Source organism: Aulonocara stuartgranti, assembly GCF_965226115.1.
Source record: "Aulonocara stuartgranti genome assembly, chromosome: 19".
Lineage (NCBI taxonomy): Eukaryota > Metazoa > Chordata > Actinopteri > Cichliformes > Cichlidae > Aulonocara > Aulonocara stuartgranti.
The window spans coordinates 1,073,087-1,096,055 of record NC_138955.1 but is presented as its reverse complement, the minus strand read 5'-3'; the positions used below and the strand labels follow the sequence as shown (position 1 = coordinate 1,096,055).

Here is a 22,969-nt window from a genome sequence, read left to right as displayed (position 1 = left end):
AACAACGACAGCCATTTGGAAATACACCTCATCAGTACAAGCACAATACTTTAAGAATTAAAGAGCTCTGTGTGTCTTGTGACATTTTGGGTATGAGTGCATCAGCTTGACTTTTTAGACTGGAGCAACTTCACGATGGTCTCCATATATCAAAGTGTGCTGCTGTGTAAATCAATGGCGTAAATGTGCTTCAACTTGGAGAAAAATACTGGTTTGTTTTGTATATTTTTGACCCTACATACAGTAATATTCTTCCAGCAGCAATTACCATACACTATAGCAAACCTACTGATTAATGAGCAGCACTATAAGATGTACTAGGCTCTGGATATCTTTTGATATCACCTAATACGTATGCACAAGTTCATAAAGCCAAAGTTATTGGTGCAAACATGTGATTTACAGCCACTGTCTCACAACTTCTTCATGTCATTTTAGAGCTGACCACAGGGTTTTGTCCATACCAGTATAGTTTCTCTTCAATCCTTTTCTTTTTCCACTGGCAGAGTAAGAGCATGCGGAAGGTCTTTTGGAAGGTCTTGTTGCAAAGGGCGTAGCACATGGGATTGACGGTGCTGTTGACGTAGCACAGCCAGTAGCCCAGGTGCCAGAGGGAGACGGGGATGCATTGAGAGCAGAAGGTAGAAATCAGCACCATGATGTTATAAGGAGTCCATGTTAAGATGAAGGCCAGCAGGATGGCGCTGAGAGTTTGAGCTGCCTTTCTTTCCTTGATCAGCACCATCCTTTTTCTCTTGGTGATCTGGCTCTTCAGCGTTGTGTCTATGGGCTTGGACATGGTGGAGGTGGACGGAACGCTCATGGACTCGGCCGAGGAGAATGTTGGCGACGTGATTTTCGTGTCTCCGTTTCTGCTTTGGTGCTCCGTGTGACTTTCCTTGGTCACTGGTTTAAACTTGTAGGACACACACTTGCTGCTCTTCTGGGAGTTGCTTTTGGGTGGCGTCTGAAAGAAACTCTCTTCATCGTAGCTGCTGAGCTGCTCGCTCTCGCTGCATACTCCACTCTTGGTGGCTTTGCAAGCCTGGTTCCCAAAAGAGGTCTGGAAGCCTCCTGGAGACACTGGCCTGTCCTCGTCCTCAGAGGAGGCGTAGCTGTTAAAGGTGGTCAGCTGACCAGCTTTGGACCACTCATCGCTGGTGGTGGCCGCTGATTTGACCGCGTTGCTCCTGGTGGAGGAGGACCACGAGGCCTGGTTCCTGTCTTGTGATGCTGAACTTAGTTTACAGCTAAAACAAGATCTGATGATGGTTTTCTGAGGCTGAGCCACCCCAGACTCTGTAGAACAGTTAATCCCTTGAAGCTCTGCAAGATCTTTGGTCCTCTTTTCTGTCTCCTTGTAGATTCTGCAGTAGAGGATTGTCATGACAGATACAGGGACGTAAAAGGCTGCAATAGCTGTCCCAAAAGTAATTACAGGCTCAGAGAAAAACTGGATTTGGCATTGCCTCTCGGGTACAGTCCTCTTTCCAACAAAGTACTGCCAGCAGAGAATAGGCGGGGCCCACAGAACAAGTGACACTAGCCACGCTAAACCTATCATGATCCCAGCTCGTTTAGGAGTCCGTTTGGCCCTGTAAGTTAGAGGCCTGGTGATGGAGAAATATCTGTCAAAACTGATCACCAGCAGGTTCATGACTGAGGCATTGCTAGCTACGTAGTCCAATGCCAACCACAAGTCACAGGCGAGGTTTCCCAAGGCCCAGTAACCCATCAGTATGTAAGAGGTGTATAGATTCATGGAGAAAACACCTATGATGAGATCTGCAGCTGCCAGACTCAGCAGATAGTAATTGTTCACTGTCTTCAGCTGGCTGTTGACTTTAAAGGAGACCATTACTAGAACATTCCCCACAATGGTAATGAGGCTGACTATAGCCGAGACAGTTGCAATGGTGATCACCTCCCAGAGACTGTGGGTGACCAGGTGGATATCCATCGTGCTGGTATTTACTGTGGAGTTCATGTTTTCTCCTTCCATGGCCTTCTCCTGGTTATTGGCATCCAAGTATCGCAGGAGTCTTTAATACCAGGTTTGTCATTTCCACTAAGCCCTCCTGAAAAAAAGAAGAAAAGAAGCATTACTCTGTATGTCTGCCACTAGATGGCAGCAGTTCAGTGTACATGAACTAGTCAAACCTGGACTTAAATTCATGTTGGGGTGTTAATACTGAGGCTGATATGTTTGTGTCTGTGACAAAATGCAAAAAAGGACAAATGATTTTATCTTGTGTTAAAACTGAAATTCTGAAACAGACAAGTGATGATGGGGATTGTAGTTTTGTTATTCATTCAGCCATTGCAATTTTAGAGAGTGAATATTTTAGTAATCATCCTTCTCTGACAGATATTCACTGCTTTTTGAGATTCTTGTTGAGAAACGAATTGTTCGCTCACATACAAATATGTTCTATTTGTAATAACAAGTTTCTTTTACATGTGTAAATAAAACAGTATTTTAAATATCCCTACTCGAAGCGCCTAATATATTTGCTTAAGTAAATAAGTACATTTATTTATAAAGCAATATCAATTTATATCCAACAGAATGGAGCAGACCTATCAAGTGATGATCTATTATTTTTGTGTACTTACTATGTTACACGTTTGCTGCTTGTGATTGGCCCGAGCCTACAAACAATTGTCAGATGCTTGGAAAGGTTGTTGGCGCTACTAGTCACATGCATTGTGTGTAGTCGACATGATTGTCAATTTAACATGTTTTTGGAGGGAGCGTTAATCTGCTGGAAGATGTTTAATTTATACATATATTATATATCATTTCACAGATCCAGTATAGGTAGTAATTGCCTGCATACACTTGAGACTTGCTGTCAGCTTATTTGCATGTATCAGTCTGTTGTCATTTTTAGGATGGACCGCATTTAATTAGCAAGTAGGCAAACCTGATGTTTGATCATTAGCTTGGTTTCTCCTGCTAATGCATTTTCTTGGATGTAGGGGGGAAAGTAGCATATGAATGCAGGGACAGTAAGTGACCACTACAGCTATTAATTCACAACTGATCACAGTGAAAAATCGCACATGCACATGGAAGCTCACAACATACAGGGTTCCTCCCTCTCAGGTTAGACCAGGTGAAAATGTTCTTCTGTGCTGGAAACTACAGTTAATAGCGAGTGTGAGGCTATCCACCCAAAGCCCGTAGGAAATGGCTATGGCTTGATGCCTCGTCTATCATGGAGTACAAACACATCTGTGCGGTCTTGCACTGACTTTGATCAGTTTGAAATCTACTGAAGCAAGATTAAATCCTGTGAAACTGAATATATTTGCATATACAACTGATACAGATTCATACCCATTCATGTAGACTATTTGTTTATATATAAATGCTACTTGGCTGTGAGGCACTAGTTTTTCTCTTGTTTCTACGAGTTAATAGGCTGTCGTTCCCTCTATCTTTCTAGAGCGGTCAGTCTTCCCTCAGGAAATGCTGCAGCCAACTGGGCACCACGGCACTGGTATTTTCATCCCTGCCACTTGGTCTGCTTAAAATTAGGAAATCGCCATGTTACAGCCCAGCATCTGTGTCCTGTGTACGACCTTCCAAACTCTAAAACTTTATGTTCAAATTCACACTTATTCTGTTCGACTGAAAATAATACAGCTACGGCATATGGTGAATCTACCATCGGGGAGGTGCAGATGCTCTGAGACTCTCAGTGTAGAGCAACAATGAACTCAGTGCAGATAACCTCCATGTGGGTAGCAGCAAATGCAGCCTCAGGCTGTCAGCCAGAGTACTGGCACACATGTAGGTACAGACAGCTTTACATATTACCCTCTCAGCCAGCCTGTTCCAAAACACAGGCACAGCTAGGACAGCAGTCAGTGTTGTGGAACTGGGTTTCAGACACGTATACAAGCATTTATGTTTTAGCTGACTAAGCCTGGACTAAAAGACTACTTTCATTTACTAAGTAAATAACCAAATGTAGATATCTAACAGTATCCCAAATGGTAACCTTAGTTTAGGCACAAAAAATTGTTTAAATCTTTGAATCTAAAGTCGTTAAACTCCAGTTTACTTAAAATGACTTTGTCAGAGTTATTTTGAGATTATTTTGTGATCCTGAAAATGCTGCTGGAGTCTGAGCTCGGGTAAAAGGAAACTTTCTCTTAACGTCACGCTCAGGTGGATAACTCCTCCAGAAAGAGATGTATCGCTGTCCGCAATGTAATTCTCTGGATATAATCACAACCTCACTTGAGAAATAACGTTCTTATTCACAGGCATTTCTTGGACAGTGCCAGGTAAGCAGGAGTGCCAGTGGTAGCCTGAGGCCCGCACAAATAACATTACAGTGACGGTGCGACAGTTGGAGTCCTCCGGCAGGACTTCAAATGTCCCTCATCTTGTTATAGAATAGCATTTCATATCACATTACTCGAATCCCTGCATCATTACCCTGCTTTGAATAAACTATTTACAAATTTCAAATATGGGCGGCATGCTGTGGTTGGCGCTGTCGCCTCAGAGCAAGAGGGTTCAAACCCACCGGCCAGCTGGGGCCCTTGTGTGTGGAGACTACATGCTCTCCCTGAGCTTGAGTGGGTTCTCTTCTAGTACTCTGGTTTCCTCCCGAAGTCCAAAGACATTACCCACTCCCATAACAAGCCTCAAGCTGAGAGAGTTTTTGCCATCACCATCTTAGTGTTTTTAATCTTGATGTGATGAGTGACCAGTGACTCCTGTGAAACTGAGGATTAACGACTTCAGTCACAAATCTTAATAATTCACATTTCTGACTCTTGTAATCAAAATCAACCTAAAGTTCTAGTGATTTCAACCTATGACTAGTAATTTAATCCATAAAGTCAACATGAAATTATTTATTGAGATTATAGAGCAAGGTGCCTCTTGGACTTCAATATAACCAGAAGTCTTTGGAAACCAGAGTGTTCCCCTGTGGGCCATTTAAAATAATGTAGGTTAATGGAATTTCTTTGTTGGCTTCCTTTTTTAGACCTTTTATAGCATCAATCAACTATCAGTAGCCAATATACACTAACATGCTAAAATAAGACACTGAATTGACGATGGACTTTGCAGCTAGTGTGATCCCATCAAAAGATGGATCAATTTGTCAATGTTCATTACACAAACTAATGGCAGCCTCAGTTAACATCTTCCAGATAACATCATGTTAGTGTCAATGTAGCACGACAAAAGTAACATGTTGAATAGCATCACTGTCATTTGGAGTCCATATTCACTCCCTGTTGGTTTCTTTTTATGGTCTGCTAAACACAAAGTAATTCTGCTGCTCAAACTTCCAACACGTTCACAAGCTAGGTATTAACTAAGCCCCGTTCATAGACTGTAAAAACAGCACATATGTTGCCACCTTGATGCCATGCGTCATTTTGTAAAGTCCTGTTAAGTCTTTAAGTGCTTCCAATGTTGGCATCTTGGAGTTTTGAAGCCAGGTGTCAAACAGTCAGAGCTTTCCAATCACAAGGTAGGCCTGACCTAAAGTATACACTGTTTCATCATCTATTTTACTGTAAATGGAAGTGCTTTGGGAAAATCAATATTACAACTTGTCACGACACAAAAAGCTGGCAACTGAGACCACAAACTAATCAGACTTCTATATTCAGTCATGGTATCGGGCACCGACCCTTAATTCTAAGGGTTCACATATCAGGATATGTTAAAAAATTATCTGGTTCTGAGCTGGTCTTAAAATTAGGCAAATATAACCTCAGATAAACAACAACATATGACATATTATACCATGTAATTATTTATTCAACAAAGACTAAAACGAAAAATGAAAAACGAACTATATCCCATGATTAAATAGCTTGTTGAATCACTTTTAGCCACAATAACTTGGAGTTTTTGTGTTCTGTGTGACTGTAACAGTCTCTCACATCATTGTGGAGGAATTTTGGCCATCTGTTCTATACAGCGATGCTTCATTTCATCGAGGCATTTGTTTATGCACAGTTCTCTGAAGGTCCTTGCTTAACTCTAGACTGTCTGGACTTTAACCATTGCAATATCTTGATTCTTTTGTTTTTCAGCCATTCTATTGGAGATTTGCTGGTTGTAGGTGGTCTCTCCTGACTCATTTTTGGCACGCTTTGGATGGCCTCTCACTTGTCTCTAAAATACTTTGGTATACACAGGTGTTCATAGTTAACTGCAAGGTACCCAGGTCCAGTCCCTGCAAAACAACACCAAATCATCACCCCTCAAACCCTCCGCCACTCGGACACTATGAGCTGATATGCTGTGTTTCATGTTCACCAAATGTGGCACTTTGCATTATGGCCAAACATCTCCACTGTTGGGGTCTTTGAGCCACATCACTTTGGGGTGGCAGTTATTCAGGAGGCAGAGCAGGTCCCCCAGGAATCAGACGTTTGGTCGTTCACTCCCTGACTGCTCAGTCCAGTCTGTAGGCAAAATATCCTTGAGCAAAATATTAACCCTAAGTTAGATGCATCCATAAGAGTGTGAATGTTAGAAAACACTTAAGCATAGAAAAAGGTGCCAGAAGTCTTAGTTTGTTCAGAAACAACTTTGCAAGTCATGCTAACTCATGCTGCCATGTTCTTTTTAGAGAAAAGAGGCTTTCTTTTGGCAAACCTTGTAAACAAGCCGTACTTCTTCAGACTTTTTCTAGTTGTACTGTCAGGAACTTTAACATTTAACATGCTAACTGAAGCCTGTAGGGTGTGAGATGTAGCCTTTGGGAGGTTTTTTGCAATTTCTCTGAGCATTGCACAGTCTGATCTTGGCGTGTGCTGTGACGTCCACTCGTGGAAAGTTGGCAACTGTCTTGATTGTTTTTCACTTGTGAATAATCTTTCTCTCTGTCGAATGACAGACTTCCAGTTGGTTCTAAATGACCTTATACTCATATCCAGACTGATGTTGTTGCTGACGTCTTTCCTTCTTGCAAATTCTGTTAACACATCTGACCAGCAAACAAAATCTCTTCTTTTATAGAGGTGCTCACAATTTCTGATGATCAGTTAATCAAGTGTATTTAATAAGCAGTACCCGGCTGCTACTTACCCTCTTAACTCCTATGGAAACAGTAAGGCTGTACTGAGTTTTTCATAAGGTCTCTGTGCATTTTAGCTAAATTTCCTCTAAAAAGGTTAATCTAAGGTTGTATTTACCCAATTTTCATCCGCCAAGGGCCAGATGATTTTTATTATGTCCTGATCCGTGAAACCTTATGAGAGAAAGAGGGCGCACTTTTACCATGACTAACTGGAAGTCGTTTTGGGTACTTTTAGCTTCTTGCAGAAGAATGCGGGTTTAAGACGCTTCTCTCATGGCTTACTTTTTAATCCTGCAAACAATATCCAATCTATGGTCACATCTTCTATTTTGTTTCCCATTTCTTCCTGAAACAGCCGTGTGTTTTTGCCACAAATGATGGTAAGTGAGAGTATAAATGTTAAATTTACTAGTGGACCCCCTAACGGTTGGTTGAAGCTATAAAGCTGAGCAGCGCTGCCCATAGCTAATAAATCTTTATTAATCACTATGAGAGGCACACACTCTTTCCACATAGTCATCTGATACATTTTTTATTACAATGGTCATAGGCTATTTAATGTGGCCTGGAAAATATTACCCTCTCTAAACATAACAGCTTTGGCAGTCTTGCGTGAACATGTTTGCTGGCGTAGCACAGATGAGCCCAGATAAGTCAGGTACACTCTCAAAACGCACAGGTGTGGACTATTTCTTAGCTGTCTTTGGTTTTTCTGTTAGTTTTTCCAATTTTGTGATGCAAGCAATCTGATTACCCTTTTTCAGAAAAGAATGAATTAATGATGATAGGTGCACAGAGATATTTCTGACTCACTGATGACTGATGTGTTCTAGGCTTACAGGCAAACACACAAAGAATAGACTTGTTCTGCTGCTTGACCTCAAGTGGTAGAACAAGTCAAGCCCGCTAATAGCTTCTAAATCGAAGCAGGAAGCATTTTAATGGTACACTCAGAACTCAGACTGTGGAGTAAACATGGCCTCTGCCTCACTATAAATAGTGAATATCGTCTGTTGTGTCCTGTTTTTGGAGCTTTTTATGGATGAAGCTTGTTATCAAATGTGACGTACACTGGGGAGTAGGCAAGTTTTGTGACCCCGTGACACAGGGGAGGTTTGAAAAATGTTTGATTTGAACTTACAAAAAGCTTTTAAATTATGGTTTTAAACAAGAGGAGAAAAGAGTGCATCAGCTCCAAACAGTGGTGCAAAGAAATCGTGTTGCTCTTGCCAAGGAAACTGAGTCTCCCTTATTAATTATACATACTAAGGCTATCAGACCATTCTCTCAAATATTGTGTTGGTATGCATAAGTAATGGTCATTGATCCAGTGATTAACAGTGTGAGTCCGCACAGGTAGCACAAATCTGGTCGAAGGCTGGCTTCCTGCAGGTCCTCTGGCACCTCGCCATCAGGGCTCCTGTGCAGCAGCCTCATACACTGCCCCCACCGAGCCTCCTAGTCACAGGTAACCTTTCTTTACATTGTCCTTTGGTGGAAACACAAATGCACAGCACAGCGAAAAGCACAAACTCAAATAGCGCGTGTGTGGCATTAGTAAAAGGGAAAGGACATGAGAGTGATCATCAGAAGGAAGAGAAAGCAACACAGAGACAAGTCAAGGGAAAGCAAACAGAGGCAACCATACTGTAGGGCATGCATCTGCATGATGGGCGATGTGCAAATCAGCCCAGAGCTGATGGTTTGCAGTCAGCTCACTGGACTATTGCTAAGAGCTCTCGATTCTGGAAGAGGAGGGTGGCTCTACGATATTGCTTGAATCACGTTTGTGCCACTGACGGGGAAAGAACAAATAAAAATATTCACATTAAGAACTGCTGCCAAGCACAGATATTTAAGCATTAGCGGTAAAAGGATGATTGTGTAGGATAAAATCAGCTAAAGGAAAAGATCAAAATACGAGTTTTGCTGCTTAACAGTTTTGTTTTTCAAACCAGCACAAGTTAAATTACAGCTTTCCTCCCGTGAGAAATGAGGACCACGATGGTTAGGCGAATATTGTGATGTGCATAGATTTGGCAGCTACTGGAGGGAATAAAACAATAACAGTGAGTACTGTTTTATGAGTGACTACAACATTTCATTAAGACCCCATCATTTGGATAATGATCTGGCTCATTTGAATTCTTGTGTGAAGAATTTGCTAAATATCGTTTGTGCCTCTGGGTTTTCTGATGTTTGTTCCCAACTTGCCCCATTTCCTCTGCGCTGATATTACTTTTGTCTGCACAACAAAAGATATTGGAAGAACCAAGCAGCTGAGGGAGGAACACATGTGAGACTGCACACCATTACATGGATGATGGCAAGTTTCTTTATGGTACATCTGAGCATGAAAACTCCCAAGTTGAAAACGTGAAATGTTTCACCATAAAATCCTAATTTTACTAATATAATAGTGGATGTTTCTGGTGGTAAAACAGACTACTCGTCCATAACATTGCCATTACTGTTCCATGGTAACTGCTTCCAGGATTTTTCTCAAGAGCACGAGCACCTCTCAACGTTTGTTGTAACACCTCACAAGGTCTGTGGGGACAGGAAGGACTCGTTAAAATCACGCTTCACTGCTTAATCCTTCTCTGTTTTGTCATTTCCAGTTAATCAGAGAGGGGAAGGGAAGAAAAGAGCTTTAGCTTTTGAAGGAAAAGATCGATTGGCTTTGTGGAAGTGAATCAAAATGCCTTTTTTTCTTTCTTTGCTTGTTTAATTCAACTAAAGAAGATGAATTAAACATTTTAGAAGTGTGCAGAAGAAAATCAAATATATGCGCTATTATCAGATGTTTTAAGACGAGGCTAAAGACGGTGATTGGAGGGCTGGAGAGGAGATGGTGTGGGGTAGAAATATGATTGTGCAATAAAACAGCACAACTACAGACAGATTAAGCGTCTACATAAAAATGTGTGTAGGTTATCAAAGCATTCAGGAATCTAAAATTAAAACTCCAAAGCAATTAAGGAGAAAATAATTAAGATATGTGAAGAGTCAAGGCTTTATTGACTTAGCAATAATTAGGAGCAGCAACTTTTTTAAAACAACTGACATATGGCTAATAGATGCACATATAATGTAGTGTATGGTGCTTTTCTGGACAGCATGTCTGCCTGAAGAATAAATGTACACATCTTTTTGGGAGCTCTGCTGCATTCATTAAGGTAAAAGGCTACATTAAAAAAACATGCCGAGACCTCTCAGACATGCACTTGTGCACACATGATGCTATTTCCTCTTGAATCCAGGTCATGCCTTTGTGCATTAATCAGAAAGGGCATGATTCTCAGGAGACTGTGAAACAAACCACTGATGTAAAGGGGGGGAAAAAGAGGAATACTCACAGTTGACTTTCATCAGATCTCACAGTCTTCTGTTTAAGGGAAGACCGTGTCTCCTGGTGAGAGCAAAGTTCATTTTTAATCCCTTTGTTTTGCTTGGGAAGCCTTTCTCCTCAAGTATGGTGCTGAGGAACAGGCTCACAACACAGTTGGAGAGAGGATTGTGGTGGATGAGAAATCCTGCTGACTTGACCCTTGCGTGCCGGAGGGGTCTTGGGGAAAAGTGTGAACGCAGAGGCTCAGGAGAAAGCTGACGGAGAGTGGGAGGAGGAGGGTGGGTACCGGAAGATTTCGGTCATCCCTGCTCAAGAGGCGCAGCGTACGGCATCACATTATTCTCAGCTGTCCAAAGCGGTCTGGTCTGTCCAGATGAGACAAGTATCCTTAAAGTTGCAAGGGATCCTTCCTCTGGCATTAATAAATTAAATAAGAATCTAAGCCAGAGCCGAAGAATAAAAGCAGGAGAGAAGTTCCTGCTTGTCTGAGCTGAGTGGAAACGGTGCTGCCTCTCAGTCAAGTTGAAGCAGAATGTCACTGAGAGCCAGTCTGATGCCTGAGCCAAGTCACTGCCATTGCCACACTGCTGCTGCTGCTGCTGCTGTTGGAACTACACAGACACAGATGTAGCTGACGCTAGCAAACTGGGAGGAGAAATTCCCATAGGGCTGGATGGTTCATCACGTTTCGGGACAGTGAGCATGCAGCTTAGCCCACAAAGTGTGAGAAGAAGAAAAGAAAAGGGGGGGAGGAGGTTGCCGGGTGGATTGAAGGGGTCCGTTTTGGAAGGTGTGGGTGTGGGAGGGAGAGCACGAGAGGGAGTGCGTGTGTGGAGGTGGCGGCGAGGGTGGTGTTTAGTCAGACCAATTGAACCAAACGTTGTTACTGTGTGGCTACATGTGTCACACGAACCATTAATTACCTCCAATGGTATGTCCTTTGTCTGTGTTTTACAGAAGTGCAATAAGAGACAGTGACCCTGGTTATCGCTGCTCCCGGCTCTCTCACTGTTTGAACAGCACTGAGGCTGAAGCAGTGTGGCTATCAGCAAACTCATCTGCAGAACATAAAACACCACTGCTGCCTTTGTGCTCACTTGGGAGAGTACTGCCATGGCTGGGCCAGATAAGCAGACTACTAAAGTGACAGATGTTTTTTTTTTGTTTTTTTTACCAGCACCCTTGTGTGTGAGATTGTGTCTATGCGTGTGTGGCTATTAGGGAATTATTTGCTTGGGATTAGCAAACTGGTGGATGGGTGTACAGTCGAGATGCTTTAATCCGGATAAAGGGTGCCTATCAGTCCCATGAGCTCCAATCAGATCACCAGAGAGATACACCAATAAAATCAAGTTGCTGCCAATGTGTTACTTTGAACAGTAGAAAATAGCTCATTTTTTCCTTATCTAGTTCATCTGTAATCTGCATATTGATTAGCTTGCAGGAGAAAATTGACTCACCTTGCGAGTCAGCACCCTGCTTGGAAACATGCAGATGAGGACAAAATTACTATTAGAAATGTAAAGTTTCTGTCAAAAATTTCCTTTACTTTTTTTATATATATATATATATATATATATATATATATATATATATAAAAAACACCCAGCACGCCCCTGCGGGCGGTTTATCCTTCAAGCTCGGGTCTTCTACCAGAGGCCTGGGAGCTTGAGGGTCCTGCGCAGTATCTTAGCTGTTCCCAGGACTGCGCTCTTCTGGACAGAGATCTCCGATGTTATTCCCGGGATCTGCTGGAGCCACTCGCCTAGCTTGGGAGTCACCGCACCTAGTGCTCCGATTACCACGGGGACCACCGTTACCTTCACCCTCCACATCCTCTCGAGCTCTTCTCTGAGCCCTTGGTATTTCTCCAGCTTCTCGTGTTCCTTCTTCCTGATATTGCTGTCATTGGGAACCGCTACATCGATCACTACGGCCGTCTTCTTCTGTTTGTCTACCACCACTATGTCCGGTTGGTTAGCCACCACCATTTTGTCCGTCTGTATCTGGAAGTCCCACAGGATCTTAGCTCGGTCATTCTCCACCACCCTTGGGGGCATCTCCCATTTTGACCTCGGGACTTCCAGGTTATACTCGGCACAGATGTTCCTGTACACTATGCCGGCCACTTGGTTATGGCGTTCCATGTATGCCTTGCCTGCTAGCATCTTGCACCCTGCTGTTATGTGCTGGATTGTCTCTGGGGCATCTTTACACAGCCTGCACCTGGGGTCTTGCCTGGTGTGATAGACCCCAGCCTCTATGGATCTTGTGCTCAGAGCTTGTTCTTGTGCTGCCATGATTAGTGCCTCTGTGCTGTCTTTCAGTCCAGCTTTGTCCAGCCACTGGTAGGATTTCTGGATATCAGCCACCTCCTCTATCTGCCGGTGGTACATACCGTGCAGGGGCCTGTCCTTCCATGATGGTTCCTCGTCTCCCTCCTCTTTCTTGGGTTTCTGCTGCCTGAGGTATTCACTGAGCACTCGGTCAGTTGGGGCCATCTTCCCAATGTATTCTTGGATGTTCGTTGTCTCATCCTGGACTGTGGTGCTGACACTCACCAGTCCCCGGCCCCCTTCCTTCCGCTTAGCGTACAGCCTCAGGGTGCTGGACTTGGGGTGAAACCCTCCATGCATGGTAAGGAGCTTTCTTGTCTTTATGTCAGTGGCTTCTATCTCCTCCTTTGGCCAGCCTATTACCCCAGCAGGGTACCTGATCACGGGCAGGGCGTACGTGTTGATGGCCCGGATCTTGTTCTTACCATTCAGCTGACTCCTCAGGACTTGCCTGACCCTCTGCAGGTACTTGGTGGTTGCAGCCTTTCTAGCGGCCTCTTCATGGTTCCCATTCGCCTGTGGGATCCCCAAGTACTTGTAACTGTCCTCTATGTCTGCAATGTTGCCTTCTGGTAGTTCAATCCCCTCAGTTCTGACTACCTTCCCTCTCTTTGTTACCATCCGGCTACACTTCTCCAGTCCGAACGACATTCCAATGTCATTGCTGTATAGCCTGGTAGTGTGGATCAGTGAATCGATGTCTCGTTCACTCTTGGCATACAGCTTGATGTCATCCATGTACAGGAGGTGGCTGACAACTGCTCCGTTCCGTAGTCGGTATCCGTAGCCAGTCTTGTCAATGATCTCACTGAGGGGGTTCAGGCCTATGCAGAACAGCAGTGGGGACAGAGCATCTCCTTGGTAGATCCCGCACTTGATGGTGACTTGTGCTATGGGCTTGGAGTTGGCCTCTAGTGTTGTACGCCACATCCCCATTGAGTTCCTGATGAAGGCTCTTAGGGTCCCATTGATGTTGTACAATTCTAGGCATTCCAGTATCCAGCTGTGGGGCATTGAGTCATAGGCCTTCTTGTAATCAATCCAGGCAGTGCACAGGTTGGTCAGTCTGGTCTTGCAGTCTCGGCTGATTGTTCTGTCTACCAGTAGCTGGTGTTTTGCGCCTCTGGTATTCTTGCCAATTCCTTTCTGTGTCCCGCTCATGTATTGACCCATGTGCCTGTTCATCTTAGCCGATATGATGCCTGACAGGAGCTTCCATGTAGTACTGAGGCAGGTTATTGGTCGGTAGTTGGAGGGGACCGGTCCCTTCTTGGGGTCCTTGGGGATCAGGACCGTCCGGCCTTCAGTTAGCAATTCCGGGTGTCTCTCGTTAACTAGCAGCTGGTTCATTTGTGCTGCCAGACGCTCGTGGAGTGCAGTCAGCTTCTTCAGCCAGTAGGTGTGAACCATGTCGGGCCCTGGTGCTGTCCAACTCTTCATACTGGAGACCCTTTCTTGGATATCTGCCACTGTGATGGTTACTGGACCCTGTTCAGGGAGGTCGCTGTGGTCTGCCCTCAGATCCTCTAGCCACTGAGCATTGCCGTTATGGGTTGCATCCTTCTCCCATATGCTCTTCCAGTATTGCTCCGTCTCCAGCCTTGGTGGTGCTGTTCTCTTATTGTTCCCTTGCCACTGAGAGTACACCTTTGCTGGTTCTGTGGAGAACAGCTGGTTTATTCTCCTGCCTTCTATCTCTCTGGTGTACCTCCTCAAGCGGCTGGCCAAGGCTGTGAGTCTTTGCTTGGCAGTTTCCAAGGCCTCAGGTATGGACAGCTTGCTGTATTTCTTAGGCACCTTCTTTGTCGCACCTTTCTGCAACTCCGTTAGTTGGCTAACCTCCCTCCGTGCTACTTTGATCTTGCCCTCTAGCCTCCTTCTCCATGGAGGGTACTGCCCCTTGTCGCTGTTCAACTTGTAGCCAAGCATCTCACTGATCACTGCTGCCGTATTGTAGATCAGCTTGTTAGTGTCGGTAATCGTGGTTGTAGGTATTGCCCGTAGTGCTGCATTAACATCATCTAGCAGACCTTCTGAGGGTACTTCACGTAATCTTGGTAACCGGCTACGGGGGATCCAGGTTTCAAGCTTGGCCATGATCCTATTTTTCAGGTCAGTTCCTCTCGCACTCAACGATCCTTCTCCTATCGCACTTGGGGCTATGTACGCAATCTCGGGTGGGGGTGATGATATCTCCCCCCTGACCTGGCGTCCTGACTCCTCCTTGGCGTAGCATTTGTGTTGTACCTCGTCAATCTCTAGCTGTGAGAGCAGTCCCTTCTTTCGAATGTTGGAACACTGAGCTACTATATATATATATATATATATATATATATATATATATATATATATTTATTTATAGATATATATAAACTTCAGCAATGGTTCCAGTCATTACTTGAGCTGGGACTCCACTTCTGCAGAAGCATTTTAAAGACAAGTTGAACAAAGAGTGACTGAAAGCACATCCTTTGGTCATGAGATGAAACTAGAGCTGTTTCCCCACAGTGAGACATGGCGGTGGGTGTATCATGCTGTGGGATGCTTCAGTGAGTTTGGTACAGGGAATCTCGTAAAGCTGGAAGGGAAAAGAATTAGTGAAGATGTTAAAAGAAGAACTTCAAGCAGTCAGCAGCAAAACTGGGCGTTGTTCATCGTTTTGTCTTTCAACACAACTATGACCTAAAACATACGTCGCTGAGGATGAAGAATAAGCTTCAGGAAACCAAAGTGAACACTGGTCTTATTGACGGTAGCGAAGCAAATCTGTGGGGTGACCGAGGAGGAACAGCCTGAGATTGTTCAGGAGACATTTATGGAAACTACAATAAATGACTGCAAGCTGTTATCCAGCTAAAAGGAGAAAAAACTGACTTTTTGCATTTTGACCCTGTGAAATTTTTGTTTCTGTTTGCAGACTACTGTAACATAATGTCAGTATTCAAAATAAAAACTGTGTTAAAAAATTCCTGGCTTTGTTTAACAGGACTTGGGAAATGCTTTTTTTTTAAATGAAATTTTCACGGCTAATAATCCATGGCTGCTGGAAGACTACATGTTTGGAGCGAGAGTCGCAAGTTCCATTCCCACCCTGTATCCAGTAAGGGTCCTGGCTAGACCCCCACCATGCTAAAACCAGGCCCTGGAATGGCGTGGATACGTCTGCAGCCTGTCCAGAGTTTGGACACAAGCATTTCATTACATGTTGTACTCTGCATGACTGTGTGTGTGGCAAATAAAGATTGTACTTGTTGTTGAATTCTGTCATAATCTGTACATGTAGCTGATTCATACATGATCGATTAAAAAAGAAAGAAAGGAAAATGATTTCACTATCACGCGCTGTTTTTTTTCTCCTTCTTCTTTTTTTTCTTCTTTAACATTTCAAGCTTCTTAAATCTTATTAACTGTAACAAAATAGTTGGCACAGCAGGCACCTAACAGAAAGCTCGGGAACAAGCAGTCTGAATACATCGGCTCATACTAATTTATTTACAAACTGGAATAATACAAGTAATACAAACTGAGTGAATCTTTGATTTTCACCATGTCTGTATATCAGCTAATAGAAAGTCCCTCACAGGAAAAAAAATCCATAATCAGGAATATGGAAGTAATAAATAAAGCAAAGGCGAAAACTGAAAATTAATTACCCAGCTATGAAATGATTAGACTTCTGCGTTGCAGAGAATAGGGCCGCTCTTCCCCCTGTGGAGCAATACAGGCTGGCGAGTGGATAATATACAGATGACACTCACTCCTGCACTTCATATTGACATTTATTATAATGCAGCTCTCACACTGAGATGATTTTACTCCCGGATCAGAGCTAGATGCGAGTGGCGTGACTGATGTGCTTTGTGAAAATCCCACCACGTCCCTTCTAAAAAAGCACGGCATACACCCACCCCACCCACCGCTACACCTTCCGCCCTGCTTGACAGTCTAATCTAATGTGATTTCCAGGCAGCAGGCCAAAGGACAGACACCTTGCTCATCATTACCACAGAATCGCTGACCTGCACAAAGTTTACAGTGCAGCCATCATTTTTACGTGACAAATCCACACACTGACATGCACACAGAAAAGTGCAAATTTGCATACATGTGCATCATTGCCTTACCGGTGGTTAGAAATGTCTAACTTTTGAATTATATCCACTTTAAAATGTGACCTTTTGCCTTTAAAGCTAAAATATGATGACTTTCCAGCGCACCTCAGCGAGCTGCAGTGGATATCTTTTTGATTTGGACTCGCCTCAACCCTCTCAGCAAAATCACATTCCTCCCTATTGATATCTCATGAAAGCAGATGTCAGGAAAGCAGGGAAACCTCGCTAGCATCCAGGCATCATCCTCACCGTTCGTCTGCATCCTAAAGGCACGACCGTTTTTCCACAGGTCATGGTCTGGTCCCTGCCTGCCTGCGAGAGAGACAAGATGGGGGAGGACATCAACGCAGCGAGAGATGGATTGCATCTGTCCACAGTCCACGGGGGCTTGCTTATCTCCTGACCCAATTGTGCACCCATATGCTGGCAAAAAAGATCAGCCTCTACTTTGTGCAGCTCTAATATCTCTTCCGTCTCTCTGTCTATCCTCAAGCTTATTATTGAAGTGTTTTAGGAGTTAAGGACTGATCCATTACTGCCCTCATCCCCTCTTTTTTTATTATTATTATTTTTTAGCCAAATCACATTAGCTTCTATCAATATAAACAATAAAGACGCAGCGATTAATAGCTCACTTTGGAGACCTCTTTAATCTAGCTGATCTCTGACATGCGTGGCCCTCCACTCTGGCTGAAAGAATCGACTCCTCTGATGTCCCGGCTTAGATGTGCAACAAATGTTTATCTGCTTGTCAGGCCTTTCTTTTCTCCCTACATCCCCAAGCAACAACTCCTTTTTGACAAAATGATTTGCCAATAACTTGCACTGTTTGAGCGGATTTACAGGTCGCCCTGCTGCGGCACTCTCCTTTATCCCCTAGTAAAAAAGCGAAAAGAGAAGAAAAAGGCTGTCCTTTTTGGTGCTCTTAAGATGATAAGATACACAGAGCTTTTAATTTTCCAAGCGAATGACTGCACACATACAACGTTTAAAGACATATTAGAAATTTTCCACCATTTCATCAGAGCTCTGGATCATTTCATGTTAAAACTAGGCTCTAAATTAAGTGTCTGTCAAGGGCTTGGCTTTCCTCAATCAGCCGGAGCTGGGTGGCACATGAGCTCTCCCTCATTCCACTGCAACTTTAATGTTGCCTTGACAGAGGAGATTAGGTGGTAGGCAGCTCTGATTGAGCTCTTCTTGCAGACCTGTGGTTTCTACTCCTTTAAGGACATCCAACACCGACTCTTCAGACACTCCTGCGTCAACAACAATGACCTTGTCTGGATGAGACCGGGTCCAACCTGTGCAGGTGTGAGTGTTTGTCATGCAAAGAGAAAGCCAACCGGATAAAGGTTTATCCCGCAGCCCCACAAAGTACAGGATAATTATATTATAATTATATTAATTAAGAAGCCAAATATATACCGCGCACTTTCACTTCGAAGCAGCATTAATTGAGGCTCACTGGAATGCTCATAACACACAGATAGCATTTGCATTTTTATGTTTACGTTACATGTAAACAACTTATTTTTTTGTTTATTTATTTTGCAAAAGCATGCATGACTAATAGCAGTAGTTAATGGCTTTTTACTGTCAAGCGACAGTGCACTACCATTAGAATATAGCATTTCAAATGTGAGGCTGTCTGTAACACCATACAAGTGAGCAGTCAAACAGAGCCGTCCTGTCAAACTTTCTCCACTAAAATTACAGTTACTCGCATTTTTTTCATAGCACCAAAGCACAACTTTAGACTCAGATGTTACGACATTGTTATCACTGAACACTAGCACAATATGTGTAAGTTTAGCGTGCTTCTTAAACCTTTTCTCACACATCTCCTGCACACGTGAACGCTTGTAGAAATTATCCTAAGAGTCAGAATGTGCAAATTTCCAAGGCGTCTCTCTTGCGCCCATGTGTTGGTGTGCAGGTAAGTGCACGTACTACACGATGTGAATCTCCTGTTTCACCACAACCCAAAAGTATTCTGTTGGACTGAGATCTGGTGACTCATTGATGTGTTCAAGAAAGCAGTTTGAAATGATCTGAGCTTTGTGACATGATGGGTACACTGCGGTCATGCGGACATGGTCAGCCACAATGCTCAGTGTTTAAATGATACGCAGCTGGTACAAAAGGGGCAAAAACTGTACAGAGAAAATATCCTCAGCACCACCAGCCTGATATGTTGATACGAGGAGGGACGGATACAAGTTTTCATGTTGTTTACACCAAATTCTGACCCTACCGTCCGAATGCTGCGGAAGAAATTGAAACTCATCGCCTTTCTTCACCACTGTGATGCTCGTTTTACTTGTGCAGTATCTGAATCCCGTCTTCATGCCTTTATGCACTGAGATGCTGCCATGTGAATGGCTGAACACATGCATGCTTTGTGGTGCGTGTATATAGATAGTGGCTTTATTGAATTCTTTCCTACATCTGTCTGTCGCTATATGCAACTAAAGCATGAAGGTGGAGCTTACCATAAAGAGTCAAACTTTGTACCTGCGACACAAATCGATATCTTGTTTATTTGAGCCATAGAAAAATAATAATAATAATATATTATATAGTTATAAACATTACACTTTGTGTTGTCATATGATGATGGATTATTTCTTGATAAGGCACAATGACGTCCTGTAGCTTTGTTGCCTTACTAATTATTAATTAGTGATGTGAGTTTTCTGTGACAGTGAAGCATTTTTCATGTTGGCTGTAAAATGTATTTCTTATTGCACAGTACTGTCTATCACCAGAATAAATATGCTAAACTTTGCACTTGGCATTTGTTTCGAAATAGCTGAAATGAACTTCAAAGCGTAAACAGTACGTGGATGACTGCACAGAATTTATTCGTATGGCGTAAAATATCTGGATTTGAACTAAAGTTAGGAGCGAATGTGCCTGACAAACACACAGCCCTACAAAATGAAAAGGAGAATAACAAGTAAGCACAGCTGGATTCGACTTTTTCCCCCTTTTTCACACCGCTGGCTCACTGACTCGACATTGTCCTTGTTTGTGCAGGTGTGTGAATTATGTATGTGCTCATGTGCATACTGAAGCAGATGCTGCTGGGCACATACTGTGTACAAGATGTCCAGACTCGCTATCGGTCACGGTCCGTTTAAATTATGGGCCAAAAATGGGTGTCAAGGCTTCAAATATGCTAGGTCGATGTCACAGAGACTCGTCTGAGAAGAAAAAGTTAAACACCTTTTCAACACAGTTAGCCTCGGTTTATCCCCAAAGTAAAAAACAAGAGAACGTGAAAAAAAAAGAATGAAAAACGATAAATATCAGATGTGTTTTGCTCTGCCTCTGCTTGCCTCCCTTGGCGCTGCCCTGCTCTCATGTGGGGTTGGCCTTGCAGGGCTGTCTGTGTCTTTTTAATTACTGTAATTCAGGGCCGCCCGCTGAATGCCTCCATCTGCCTCTATCCGAGGTAAGAGATGTAAAAATCCCGAAAAAGGGAAAGCACATCATAACAGCAGCAAAATAGAACCATCACGCCAGTAACTATCCTCTATGGATGAGGAGATGTCCAGAACAAAGCACTACTGCAATAAATCTTCTTTCTTAAGCTGATACTTGGAGTCTTTTTATTCTTCAGGGAGTCTTTATACTCACAGTTCATCAGTACTATCACCCCTGGTGAGATGAGTTCTTGCATTCAGCCACAGAGCGTCCTTCTAATGTGCTTTCCATGCAACGTTAACCATAACAGAAGCCCTGAATTCTTATGCAGTGTCCTGAGGTATAGTATAGTTCAGGGAAACACGCCTTGTTGGACGATTACACTATGTGTGAATGTGGAAACTCAGAAGCCAGAGGTTCTGATGAGAAATGAAGGCTTTCTACTGCAAGGGAAAGTTTGCATGCGAGCATTCACTCTGCTTGGTCACTGATGGAAAAAGAATTACACAGAGGTTAAAAAAAGAGTAGATATTTACTGTAACATAAGAAATCTATATCTGTTCAATAATGGTCACTATCTTCTTGAACTGATCTTACATTTTCTCACATTCGTAGAAACTAGTCTGTGTGGCTGTCTCGCACCTTCTAAATTTTATCTCTTATCTAATTTCAAGTATCTCTTCGTTTTGTGGTTTATGTGACTTGGCCATCGCAACAACTCAATTTCCCTTGGGTTTAATAAAATCCTCTGTCTGTATCTACTAAAGAAGTCATTTGACATTTCAGAAAAATATTCTTATTTGCTTTCTTGACAGGAGGGACTTAAAATGTGTTGTAGCTATAGCCATCAGTTCATTTAGCTTAACTTAACATAAAGCTCTGAAAGTAGGAGGGAACCTGTTAAAACTCAGTCGAGCAAGTCGTCTGTCACTCTCATACCAGTCTGTGATTGAATGGGGTCAATTTGGCAATTACATGTAATCTGTTTCTGATAATAAGGAATAACTATGATAAGCTGTTGAAAATCACATATCTGTTTCTGTCTACACAGATAGAAATTCACACAGAAAATCTATTTAAGAAAAACGCTGCAAAAGCACACAAAACACAATGGAAATAGGAAAAACGACAATGGATATAGGAATTAACACAAGGGAAGTGTTTCTGGGGAGACAATAACCCGACGGACCAGTTACAGAAACCAAAATATGCTAAGAATTGCGCTGGGAGACACTTAAAAGAAGTGGAGGATCTATTGGTTTTGTGAGGAAAGAAAAGATGAGAGGGAAACGTGTTAGCCTAACTATGAGCCTCATGATAAAACACACCTACCATGTTTTGGCTTCCTGCAACTGATCCGTCGGATTATTGTCTCCCCAGAAACACTTCCCTTGTGTTTTTTCCTATTTCCGTTGTCGTGTTTCCTATTTCCATTGTATTTTGTGTGCTTTTGCAGCGTTTTTCTTATTGCTGGTGTTTTCTTAAGTTGCAGTCCATTTGGCCTCTCAGGGCCACCGTACATTTAACTATTTGCACTAAGTCTTCCTGTTCTGTAAGAATATAATATAGGAGTCACTGAGAAAGAGTCAGTCTGATAAATTAGACAGCAATTATTTGCAGACCTCCAAAATCTCAGAGAATGAACGCAGTCAGCCTGTCAGACTGCAACTGTTTGTAGACAAGTTTGCTTTCTGTCTTGAATGTACAACAGTCATAAGCTCTGCACAGCAAAATCTCCAGTGTTAAATTAACACTTTTGACAGTGTTATATGTTTAAAAGTAACCTAATTCATTTTGAAGATTAACAAAGACTAACACTGAGCAGTGCTGATTTTCTAACACTGGAATATTTCTAACATTTTGAGTTATTTTCCAGTGTTAGAAAATCAGCACTGCTCAGTGTTAGTCTTTGTTAATCTGCAAAATGAATTAGGTTACTTTTAAACATATAGACACTCTCCAGTGTTAATTTAACACTCAACAGTGTTGTATTTAACACTCAGAGGTGTGGACCCATATAGACACTCTCCAGTGTTAATTTAACACTGGAGATTTTGCTGTGTGGGGAACTATTTAGTCCACAACTTGAAAAAAAAAACCAATCCAATACAATCACCATAACTCACCAAGTTTTTTGTTGTTGTTGTAGATGTAAGGACTGAGGTTGCTGCACTAATTTAACCTCCTAGGACCTGCGTCCACATATGTGGACATCACATTTTGGGTTATTTAGACTAAAATACTCAATTTTGCTCTACAAGGGCCTGATATCCACTTACGAGGACATTATACTACCACTGTTCTTTCAAAATTTTAAACGAATATCCTCATATGTGGCTCTCATTTTTCTTAGAAACAAAAATAAGGCTAAAAAAAACCTGGTAATTCTTTTTTGTTACATTCATCAGGTCCCAATGTGACCAACTATCAAAGAGAAATTAAAAATGCACGCCGTGGAAGAGTTCAGGTCTTAGGAAGTCATGTGACTGAGCCATAAGCTTGATCTGATTGAGGAGGTAGCTCTGTTGAGTTAAGTTTGTTCAGTGCTGGATGATTGTTTGGTTGAGCCGATTAACATTATCTGAGGGTGGTGTTGCATGAGATGAGCTCTCTTGTTCAGAGTACTTTAATTTATTTAATACAATACTGATATTTGGTATCCATGGC

At 42.7% G+C, this 22,969-nt stretch overlaps 1 protein-coding gene across 3 annotated transcripts; it reads right to left on the bottom strand.

The window, feature by feature from the left end:
• Window positions 1-424: 424 nt before the first annotated feature.
• chrm5a (cholinergic receptor, muscarinic 5a) lies at window positions 425-21,651 on the bottom strand (the record flags this gene model as incomplete). 3 transcript variants are annotated; one of them, XM_082516053.1, is made up of 3 exons in its annotated part: window positions 21,635-21,651; window positions 17,120-17,182; window positions 425-2,078 (listed from the first exon to the last, which is right to left on the bottom strand). In XM_082516053.1, the coding sequence occupies exon 3, from the start codon at window positions 2,000-2,002 to the stop codon at window positions 425-427; it is 1,578 nt and encodes a 525-aa protein (XP_082372179.1). In that variant the 5' UTR covers window positions 2,003-2,078; window positions 17,120-17,182; window positions 21,635-21,651. The 3 variants fall into 3 exon arrangements, with proteins under 3 accessions (XP_082372179.1, XP_082372178.1, XP_082372177.1); XM_082516052.1 differs by lacking the exon at window positions 21,635-21,651 and having other exon boundaries at window positions 17,120-17,234; XM_082516051.1 differs by lacking the exons at window positions 17,120-17,182; window positions 21,635-21,651 and adding an exon at window positions 10,430-11,195.
• Between the last annotated feature and the right edge of the window lie 1,318 nt (window positions 21,652-22,969).